Below are 12,162 nucleotides of genomic sequence, written 5' to 3'. Positions count from 1 at the left end.
GAGCTGACTCAGATTCTTTCAATTGCAGGATTTCTGCTTCAGTTTGGGCTACTTTTTCTTTCAGGCTTTCCAACTCAGCGATTTTTTGGAGAGCTTCATTCAATTGTTATTCAACGGTGGGTTCGGCCATTTTTGTAGGTTTTTTGAATTTTTGTAAGATAAGAAAAAAGGAATTAAAGAGCTAGATGCCCCACGGTGGGCGCCAATTGTTTTGAGTGGATTTTGCGCAAGGCGAAATCAGGTCAGGGTAGAGTTGTGTAAGGTTAACTTGCTCTAGATGGTCTGTTGGTCAGGTCGTCAGGGTACAATATAAAGCTGTAAATGAAACAACGACAATAATAATAAGACAAAGAATTTTGTACGTGGAAAACCCTTGAATGGGAAAAAACCACGGGCACCAAGCCAGGAGAGGATTTCACTATGTAATTGGGGAGAATAATTGTATGACAATAACAATGTTTATATTTCTCTATGTATTGCATATGCTCCTTCTTGTGTGTGAATGAGATGCCTCCAATATCTTCAAAGTAATGTTTATATAGGCTTCTTCCCTGAACGGCTGCTTGATACGGTATTAAATGCGGATTATTCTCCATTATTACCAGTAATAATTGTTAATTATTCCTCCCTTAATTACTGCATTTGCTGCGAAATCTTCACACTTAATGCTGCGTATATAATTCCTTTATAACACGCGTATATGGTCTAATATCGTCCTGATATTTTGACCGTTGTCCTCTCCATGGCCTGGCGCCTATCTTCGTGTGCCCTGATAGCCTGACATCCTGACAGCCTGGCAGTCAGGTTTAGATGAGATACTTATTAGGAAGGTCTGCGAATTTCCAGGCCTAACATCAACCATGGGCAAAATCACGGATTTAACCAAGGGTACCAAGGGAACAACCAAAATTCCAACTTTAGAGATCAAGGATATGACTTTCCTCTTCCAATTTCGAACCAACCTTTCAACCAAGAGCCACCACCCCAAGCAAGCAATACCATGGGAGATGATAAATATGACAACTTGGTGAAGTTGATAGGGGATTTGGCAAGTAATACCCAACTACAAATCAAGAGTCTTGAAGCTAAAGTGGCTTCTCAAGCTCTCATAAGTTCTCAAAAACCACCGGGTGTATTTGTAAGACAAGGGCAAAATTCAAGGGACCCTATGAAGGCAAAGGAAGTTAATGCTATCATGGTGGGAGTTGAAGAGGAAAGACAAGAGTCATTTGGTTTGCCAAGTCAAGAGGAGTTATCATACACTACTCCCTTTTCCATGGCTATGGAAACATTCCAAGAAGTTGACCATGAGCCCGAAAAAGAGAGTATGGGAGGCTATGTGCTTAAGCAAATAATGACAATCCATGGTGCAAGCTTGGATGTTGAAGTCGACCCGGATAAGGGAGAGATGGTTATGACTACACCAACCACTATGAGTGAATAATTTGTGCTTGAAGAAATTGTGGAAGCACCAAATGTGATGGTGGAAGTTGAGAGGAGCCCGGAAAAAGAATAGATGATCATAATAGAAGAACACTCTTTGGCCAAGTAAAAAGGGGCCAATGATACTTCAAGGTATGATAAATTTATGGACTTGGTAATGAAAATGGAGACCTCCAATCCACCTTTGGTGGAGATGCCTTATTACTCTGAATTCCTTGAAGAAGTCATTTCTAGAAGAGTTGACATTAGTGGCTATGAGCTTGATGCCTCAAGTGAGGAGTGCAATGTGGTCATTTCTAGAAGAGTGGACATTAGTGGCCATAACTTGGAGTGGTGGGGTAGGGACACGGAGGAAACGACCAGGGAGGAGGATTCCACGGCCAGGCACCGTACCCATTCCAAGGAGAAGAGGGAGCAGAAGCAGGAGTCGAAGTAGAGTTGTTCGAAGATGCACAGCCGGAGTTTGCATCACCTTGCTTACCGCCATTGTTGCCTTTGTAGCCACCGCCTTTCTTCTTATTCCGACCTTTATTGCCATTCTTATTATTAGATGCAGTAGGAGGACGTCCCAGAATTGAAGGAGACGATGAACTAGAGCCATCATCGTTGTGCTTCACATATAAGGCCGAGGAGGAATTGGCGGCAGATTTGGCAAACCAGCCTCTTCAAGGGTTAGCATGGACCGAGCACGATAAAATTGTGGCAGGGGATCGGCTTGTCGGATTAGAGTGCCAACACTTTGATACGCCGGCGTGAGACCAGCGACTAATTGAAGAACAAGACGATTGTTGGTGACAGGAGAACCAACATTCTTTAATTGATCAGCCAAAGTTTTTAACCTTTGACAATAGTCTGAGACGGAGGAGAAATCCACCGTGGAAGTGCTCGAAAATTCTTGTTCAAGGGTAACAGCACGACTATGTTGATTGTCTTGAAAGATATCTTGAACCCGTTTCCAACATTCCATTGCTGTGGAGTCCTCTTCCACAATAGTTTCAAGAAGGTCCGTAGTAACCGTCGCATAGATCCATTGAAGGATCGTGGCGTCAAGTGTCTCCCACATCTCTTTTTCATCATCAGTTTTAGGCGCGGCAGGCTTGCCGGACTTAGGTTTGATAATATGATGAAGGACGCGATTGGATTTCGCGTAATTCGTGAAAAGAGCGACCCATAAAGGATACTGGTCATATCATTATCCATACCGAGGGTGACGGTGACATGATTCCGTATATTAGAGACGGCGAGGGTCGGATGAAACGAAGATTTTATCTCCGGCATGGCTGATTTGTGACGTGAGGTCGGGAAAGAAGGAAGAAAAGTGGTGCAGCCGCCGTGGACAAAGAGGCAGCTAAGGTTTATGCGGAAGCGATTTTAGAGGATCGATTTGCCCTAGGAAGCTGATACCATGAAGGAATGTAATGCTTAGTTATTATTGATATCGTAACCGAGTATAAATACAAATACAAAAGATATATGCGAACCTAATTAAAAGAGATATTTACCTAATATAAAGAATACACTATCATCAGGAAATAATAACTTATTTACATAATATATTCTAAGGCTCCGTTTGGCACGACACTTCAGGTAATTTATTTGATCAAAGTAGCTTATTTGACCAAAATTTCATCTACCTGATTTTTTTTGCAAGTGTTTGGCAAATAGCTTATTTGGTCAAATAAGGTACCTGAAATGAAATGCTACCTCAGGTAGCATTTGAGAAATCAGGTACCTGAAATGACTTATTTTCCATTTTGTACCCCTTTTATTCTATAATATTAAATAATTTTCATATCCTTTTACGTCATTTTACCAAAATCAGCTACCTTTTCAGCTAGTTTGACAAACACATTTTTATATAATCAGTCACCTTATCAGCTCCTAATTTTCAGCTACCTTATCAGTTACCTTTTCAGGTTTCAGTTTGCTTTTCAATTTTCAGCTACTTTTTCAGCTTTCATCTACCTTTTCAGATAGTTTTGCCAAACAGAGCCTAACAATAACCTTTTTTTACAACCTACTTTAACCAACAATAACCCGATATTTACAAAACAAGCCATCTATCAAGCTAAAGCTTTCACCTCGTCATTCATAATACAATACGTTTCTAAAACTTATTTAAGAATAGTACAAGAAAGAGGGAATGATAATTCTAACAATCCACTTTTGGTTCATTGTACCTTAATCATACAAGTAATACTTATAATAATAAAGCGGTGAAATGTATCAATTAGAAGCTTTTATATGAGTTTATAAAAAATTATCTTATGGCATTATTCATTCGCTCCTAGCTGTTAATTTCGGCTTTGCTACTACTGTTAAGTTCACCAATTTCATTTTGTGAATAACATTATTGTTTTAGGAAAGAGAATAACACTATTATCTTGATTGTCTTAGCATGTGTCTTTCCACTAGGCTTGAACATACACTATATTAGAATTAAAAATAAGCATTATAAAACATAAGTAAATCACACGTTCAAATCTTGCTTAATTAATCACATAATCCTTAAACACTAATGACATAGTGGAAAATATATGATCCAACAATGAAGTGGGTTTGGTACGAGCCAATACCACTTCTTTCTCCAAATCATATTGCTTGTGTCATTTCCTACCCAAAATGACGAATGTCCGTGCACCTTATGCATGCTCTAGCAATCTAGGATTTACATATTTGTGAGGTTTGCCGGGTTGATTATATTTGTGCTTAAAGAAACCGATCCTACCTGGCTCAAACCTTCAATAAATCACAAATTTTCATTTGTGACTGATAATATCCGTCATAAGCTTGTAACAAATCAAATAAAACCTCATAAATGGATAAAGACAAGTGTTTTGTCACTTTTTAGGTACTTTATTGTTGTTTTATCTACTCATGTGATTTGACCCGTCACAATCTTATGACGGATATACCCGTCACAACTCACAAGAGAGACCTATAAGGCTACAAGTAAATAAATTCAATGTGCACAAAACTACTTTTGTGTTTTGTGTTTTGTGTGGATATTACTATTACTTGACAAAGAAATGCTTTGCCTGCATGCGCACTATCCAATTAAACTCGAAGCAATTTAACGAGCACATTAGAAAATCTTCTAAACAGCACTAAATCCTACCAAGTTATTCTGCAATCCTAAAGTTAGGCTCTGTCAACTATCCGTTTTGCTAAAGAAGTTTTTTTTTTCAAAAATTTCAGATAGTTTATTCTTTTGATGGTATTTGGCAAATAATTTATTTGCTTAACTAAGGTATCTAAAATGAAATGTTGCCTAAACTAACATTTTAGATTTCAGCTACTTATTTTTTTATTTTTATTTTACTTATCCTTTTTACCCTTCAATTAATTATTTGGTAATGAAAATAAACCATGTCCTTTTACAGCTATATTATCAGCTAGTTCTGAAACAGTTTTAATAAAAAACGGACACTTTTTCAGGTCATAATTTTTAGATAACTTTTCAGGTTTCAGCTACATTTTTAAATTTCAGTTAACTTTTCACGTTTCAACTAACATTCCAGCTATTTGGACCAAACATAACCTTACATGTGAATTTTCTATATCTTTGTCAAATACTTCAAAAGTGAATTTGGGGTACGTTATTAGGGATGTCAGAGGGGCGGATTTTGGCAAGTTTCGCCCCGCACTCGTCCTAAGTGGGCGGATGCGGGTAATGCTTTGATGGGTGGTGGGGCGGGTATCAAAAGTGTCATCCATCGCGCGTCGTGAGGTAGGCGCGAGTATCACATGAGACCTGCCCCAGACATACCCCGACCGCCCTACCCCGCATGTCCCCTCCCCGCTTATACCAGCCTTGACCCACCTACCAAGATAAATATATATAATAACTATACTATAAAAAATTATAATAACTTAAAAAGATAAAGCCTAAAATGATCATTCATCAAAGCCCATATATTTGCCCACCCAAATTATTTCAGACCACTTTGTGGTAACTTATTTGTATAAGTTGTACGAGACTAGTATGTTTTAGATTCAAGAAGTATATTTTTGAAAATTGTGTTATGACGGGAAAGGTAATTTGGCAGGTCAACCGCGGGTACCCGGGGGCGGGGGTGGATCTGAAAAGTTTCACCCGCACGAGTCGTGTTGCGGGTGTGGGTACGGATTATTGTTCGCGGATGCAGGTGCGTGTTACCCCACCTCTGCACTCACTCTGCCCCATTGACATCCCTATACATTATATTTGGAATAGTACGAGATTAAGAGTTGGGCGAAAACCCTCTAAGGGGGAGTTTGGTTCACAGTTTCTGGAATGAGGTACCTTGTGTTTGTTCAAGTTTTTTTGTAATTTAATACTCATACCTCAAATCCATGAGGCATAGATTACCCATATACTCAGAGGGAGGTGGGTATGAGACTCATACCCCCTTCGTATCAAATTTTTATTATGATACAAAATAAATTGCTACCAATTCTATGCATTCTTCAAAAAAATAAATTGCATATTCAACCTCTGTTAAAAAATATGTAAAGCACCCAATATATCTGTCATACTTTAAAGTTAATATCATGAGTTAAAATTTCTCGTAACGTTTGTGATATTGTCAATAACATGTTTTTATAGAAATATTTCTGTGCTTTCATTTTCTTTGATAAATTTCTTTACGAGTTTATTTTCATTGTTATGTTATAAATTTTTATTTATTTAATTTTTTCAAATGGGGTCATTAATTTTACTTCTTGATTCCTAATTCATTTAAGATTGAACCAAATACCTGGTATCAGGAATGATGATTCAACCCCATACCGCTCTGATTTGATTCCTGATTTCAACTTCATACCAATTTGTGAACCAAACCCCCCCTAAAATCTAAAACATTAACAATATTATATCACCTAGAGAATGAAAATACTTGGATTAACAACCATTTTAATTTTAAACAAAATCTAGGTAAGTAAAATAAAAGGTTTCTAACTGACCTGGGTAAAATATAACACACATGGTATATGTAAAAAAATTATTTTTATTAAATGATTAATACTTACTCAACTTATCTTATGTATAAAACTCTCTTATACATAGAGTAATTTTTTCGTGACAAGGTATGTATTTCTATATATATTGTGTAACACCCCGACCCAAACCTGGTCAGGAGCGGTTACTTATAATAGCTCACCAGGCTGTGTACATGAGCCACAGATCAACACTGGTCCTTTCCAGTGCATTTTGTCCTCACTCATGTGCATCCCGGGAACCTTCCCAGGAGGTCACCAATTCTAAGACTACTCCCAGTCAAGCACGCTTAACTTTGGAGTTCTTTTGCATGGATAACCAGAAAACAAAGTGCACTTTGTTGAAATGAGTAGTACTTTCAATCTCTTTAAACACTAGTCATTTAAGCCTATCACTGGACCTCTTCAATTAATGTAGGGTGTTACAATCATCCCCACTTGAAGAACGCAACGTCCTCGTTGCGCCTAGGAGCATAACCGCTAACCCATAATCCTCCCCCGCTAAGTGGGTGATCACAATGGAGCATATAACAACTGCCCCCGGGAGCGTATAGCAACTCTCTCCCATTACCACAGTGTCGCAGGGTTGCTCTGATACCACTTGTAACACCCCGGCCCAAACCTAGGGTCGAGAGCGGTCACTCACGGTAACTCGCCAGGCTGTGTACATGGCCCACAGATTAACACGGGTCATTCCAGCGCATTTTTGTCCTCACTCATGTGCATCCCGGAAACCTTTCCAGGAGGTCACCTATCCTAAGACTACTCCCAGTCAAACACGCTTAACTTTGGAGTTCTTTTGCATGGATAACCAGAAAAGAAAGTGCACTTTGTTGATATAAGTAGTACTTTCAATCCCTTTAAATACTAGTCATTTAAGCCTATCGCTGGACCTCTTCAATTAACGTGGGGTGTTACATATTGTTTGAACAAATTAAAGGTACTTTTTCTCGAATGATATCTTCTAAATTTTAACCAAAAGCGACCAGCATCTAAACTGTGAAAACCCCCGGTCACAATAAAAGTCAACACGTAGTTGCAGCGGAAGAACGTAGTTTTTAAAATTGATACGAAATCTGATCTATTAACGTAAATGCGGAAGCGAAATGAACGGATGTGGACATAGGCCACCTGCACGCCATTCTGCAGACATGAAGCAGTCTGAAAGCCACGTTCGGGGATGTAGAAATGCTTTCGACCGGATCGCTTTAGATCGGTCGGTTTCGTCTCGATGCAGGTCTTGAAAATGATGCAAGGATGTTCGGATTCGCCACCGAAATTATGCTATGCTTGAAAACCGTTTGAAATCCACTTTATACCTCGGTCAAACAAAGCACAAATTAGTGCTTGACATAGGTACTAAAGATAAGGACTCGTCCTCTTTTAGCATCCTATCGCTAGAATGACTCTCGTACACTCTGGATAAGGCTATTCATTATCCAAAGGTTCTGAGTAAGAAGTGAGGGTACATATTGGGAAGCCCTTTAATCGGGCACCCAATCCTGCCCGCGTTAGCGGCCTCTACTGATCGATCTTGGTTGGTTAAGTGCAAAAGTTGATAAAACGGGTTAAATGCATGAATGCGCATCCACAAGTTTAAACCTAACATGTGAAATTTTGCTATGTCGGTTGTTTATCCAAGTATCAGGTAATTGATGTCGAGTTGGATTTAAAGGTTGATTTGCATGCGTAGACGGAAATTAAACATTCATTTACCAAGTTAGGCTTATGGTGCTTAACACGATCCATTTGTCTAAAAAAGGGTGTTTCAAAATGTAAAATGCAAAATATGAATTCGTCAATCTGATCCGTCATGTATCCGAGTTAACCGAAATTGAGATCGTCCAAGAAAAGTGCTGAAAATGGGGCAGAAACAGTGCCAGATAGCCTTTAAGGCGCGAACCTATGGGAGGTGTAAAAGGCTCCCCTTGGTTTTGTAAAAGGTGATGAACAGAAGGGCATTGGGGGCGCGGGTCAGACGACAGCCCAAGTGAACCTTCTGGTTCTACAAAAGGTTATTAAGACCGTTTTAAAAGGTTGTTAAAACTGCTTTTGTGAAAAATGTCGTTAAGACCGCGTTTGTATCCAAGTATAAAATATGACTCGGAGTATTCATCATTATGTTGATGATATTCATTGTCGGGTTAGGATTTCCAAGCTTGACATGAATAGTTTTGTAAATAAAAATGTAAAATATTTTTGCTCAACCATTTTATCACCAAACTCAAATTAAATCGACATGGCACATATGTTAGCCAAGGGTGACATGCAATATGGTTAAGACAAAGAGAAAAATGAAATGAAATAAAATGGAAAGTGCTTGATATGAACTAATTATATCAAGTTCATTGCTTTGTAATTAGTCAAAATTTATCATCGTACTCGGGATTAAAACGACATGGTATGTAGAGCCAAGGATGATTATGAATATGACTAAAATACTTGCAAATGTGCTTGAATGAGAAAAATTGTTAAAATGAAGAAAAGAGTGTTAAAATGCCCTTTAAAGTGTAATTAACCAAATAATACTACCGAAACACGGAATTAACCGTCATGGTATAAGGAACAAAAGTCGATTATGATTTATGATTAAAAATGTTTATCATAAAAATGATTTGAAATGGTAAAAACCGTTTTAAGAAAGAAAAGAAAAACGAAATAAAACATTTGAGGAATGATGAACTCAAACACGTTGAGTTCTGACCTTAGAAGCCATATGAGACACGAGACCCTAGGCGAAGCAACAAGCTTCTGTCTTCGGCTAAAACTCCATTTTGGCTCCATCTTTCCAAGTTTTGAATCGTGTTATGCATGTTTTATGATGTTAAACGTCATGAAAACAGTAAAAAGGACAAGAAAGAAGAGGATCAATTACACCCTCATACTTACATGTTCGGTTGCTTGACGAGAAATTGACAAAGTATAAAACTTTTGAGTCAGAAAGCTCAATTTGAAAAACCATTTTATAAATATGGAGTGTTGCTTTGCTTTAGTGTGAGTGAAGTTGGTCGAAGTGGTAAGCCAAGTGTTTTTAATGCACGATGACGGTACCAAAAAATGTGTAAGGCTCGTGTTTTCAATCGGTAGGTCAAAAACACGTGTCGGTTTTTCACTTTAGAAGTCGAGGTCTAGAATTTTAAGGGAGAAAGAAGGGGCGGACTCGCCCATGCTTTTCAAATGGGGTTCTAGGGGGTATTTATAGAGGAATGTGTGGTGTTGTGCGTTTTAGGCGACATGGCCATGCTGGCCAACAAAAGAGGCGCGAGCATGTGGGCGATACAATAGTGATACGTGCAATTTATATAGTCCTTTTCGGCCTCTTATTGCACGCATTTTTATATCATTCTCATAGTTTTGTATTGTAAAATGCCCCGAATAGGCTACTTTGGTTTGGTTTGCCTTAATTGTAGGAACGAACCTGAAAGTAGTGGAATCGTGCCTTATTTAGTCCCCTTAGCATGCATTTAATGAGATGGAAGGTTTGAAGCGGAAATGCTATGCCTCGGGAAGCGTAAAGGAGTCTTGGAAGCTAACCAACGAAGAGAGCAACTGTTTCAGTAGCTGGGCACTCGATCGAAGGCTTCTTTGTTCGATCGAGTAGTTTTGGTGGTCATAAGTATTCGATCGAGTCCCTGCTGAACTCGATCGAAGGGTGCTGAATTGAAGGCTCTCGATCAAATAAGTCATTTGTTCGATCGAGAGGATTTGCTGGAAAAGTGCTCGATCGAGGAGTCTCAAATTCTTCGATCAAGTACTTTGCTATGTTATACAGGATTTTATTCCGTGATTAGGCTTAATTAGTATCTTAGTTTCGTTAATAAATATCTTCCCTATATAAGGTGAAGACATAACTAGGTTTAAGGGGGGTTTTTCACACTCTTTTATGCTCTTAATTACTCTCTAATCTCAGAAACTTTAAGCAGACACTTTTCTCCTTTTTTCTCCTTTCGTACATTGCTTTGTTCTCATTGCCGGATTCTAAACTTGTAATCCTTCTACTCTCTTAATTCTATTTAATTCTTCTTTGCATTCTCTTAATTTCTATTATTAATTTATGTTTTAATTATTATTGTTATTAGGTTTATGTTATTTCGTTTTTATCATCCTTATATTATGTTTATTGCTATTTCATCCATTGTTGTTGTTTGTTTCATCAATAATATGAGTAGCTAATTCCCTTTATGTTAGGATTAGGGGGGCCATGGTAGTAAATAAACGACGTTGTAAATAGGATAGATGGTTTGATTGTGAGAACTGTTTGATAACAATATAATTGTTATCGTTTAGTTGAGTGCACGCTTCTGAACCAGTTAAATCGGTTAAATTCAGACCTAGATCAAAAGATTGGAATGAACAGACTTGTTATTAACTGTAGACTACACTAATGAGGATGAAAGTTAAGTTAGTAGTATTCTACGGCGGGTAGCAGACCAAAAGGACCTCTCCTTTACTCTTCTCACATTAGATCGTCTGAGCTATTTATGACTGAATTGATTAATTGCCATGGTGAACCGACTTCCTAACATTTCTCTCTTTATTTAATCACAACTTATTTCTCTTTATTCTTATTGCTCATTTTCTCTTGCCTTAATCTGTTTTAGTTTAGAAAACAAAATCAAAACACCCGGTCTGTTACATGACGGACTAGATTAGCAGATAGATATAATAGCCTCCATGTGGAGTACGATATCCGACTTACCTTTACTATATTTATTAGTTGAGCCGGTTGGTTTATTTTTGGTAGGTTGCGACAGCCGTGTCAAATTTTGGCGCCGTTGCCGGGGAGGCAATTAGCCTATTTATCTGTTTATTTTCGTCTGTCTTAGTCTCAAGGGATTTTTAATTCCTTGAGGGAGTTCTTATTGTTTTCTTTTTTATTAGTTTTATGTATGCCCAGGTCTAACAGGTCAGAATTAGTACCAGATGATCCTGAACCGGAGCGGACTTTCGTCATAGACAAAGCCTGTTGAGAAAGAATCGTCAAAAGGAAGTCTTAAGTACTTTTGACCCTGATCTTGAACACTTTCTATTTGCAGAAGACCAGACTTTTGAAGAAGATACTTCTATATCTGCAGCCATATCTGTGAAGATGCCTAATATTGCTAATCATTCCCGAGCCTACAGCTGACTCCATTCCAAAAGGTTTCAACCTTGCCCAGGAGATGGCAACACTTTTGATATCCGACCATATTATATTAATCTGGTTGAGAGGAACCTGTATCGTGGAGTAGCTGATGAGGATCCGCGAAGGCACATGGAAGTCTTCACAGATTATTTTTCTACCATTCCTACTACTAAGGGAGTGACTCAAGACAAGATTAAGCAGGTCCTATTTCCTTTCTCTCTGACTGATGGAGCCCGAGAGTGGCTCACTGATCTTGACAGAATTGCAGCTGGGATTACCAACTGGGAGACCCTGGCTCTAGCCTTTTATAAAAGGTACTTTCCTCCGCAGAGAACTAACCAATTGAGAGGAAAGATTACAAGTTTCAAGCAAATACCGGATGAGAACTTGTACGAGATGTGGGGTCGATTCAAGAAACTGGTGCGGTCCATCCCTCGTCACGGTTTCGATCAGTGGTTTTTGTGCAACCAATTCTAAAATAGGCTGTATGACGACCACCGTGTTATTTAGGAAGCTGCATCTAATGGTCGGTTTCAAAAGAATATTGATGATGAAAAAGGTTGGGGAATCATAGAGGACATGGCTACCCATTGCGCTGAATATGGGAATCCTAGAGG

At 38.5% G+C, this 12,162-nt stretch overlaps 1 protein-coding gene across 1 annotated transcript; it reads right to left on the bottom strand.

Moving 5' to 3' along the window:
- Nucleotides 1-2,056: 2,056 nt before the first annotated feature.
- On the bottom strand, nt 2,057-2,506 carry LOC141614443 (uncharacterized). Its single transcript, XM_074433187.1, has one exon. The coding sequence runs from the start codon at nt 2,504-2,506 to the stop codon at nt 2,057-2,059; it is 450 nt and encodes a 149-aa protein (XP_074289288.1).
- Between the last annotated feature and the right edge of the window lie 9,656 nt (nt 2,507-12,162).

This window comes from Silene latifolia, chromosome 11, assembly GCF_048544455.1.
Source record: "Silene latifolia isolate original U9 population chromosome 11, ASM4854445v1, whole genome shotgun sequence".
NCBI classification, from domain to species: Eukaryota; Viridiplantae; Streptophyta; class Magnoliopsida; order Caryophyllales; family Caryophyllaceae; genus Silene; species Silene latifolia.
Note: the sequence above shows the minus strand (reverse complement) of the source record. Positions and strands in the feature narration are given on the sequence as shown.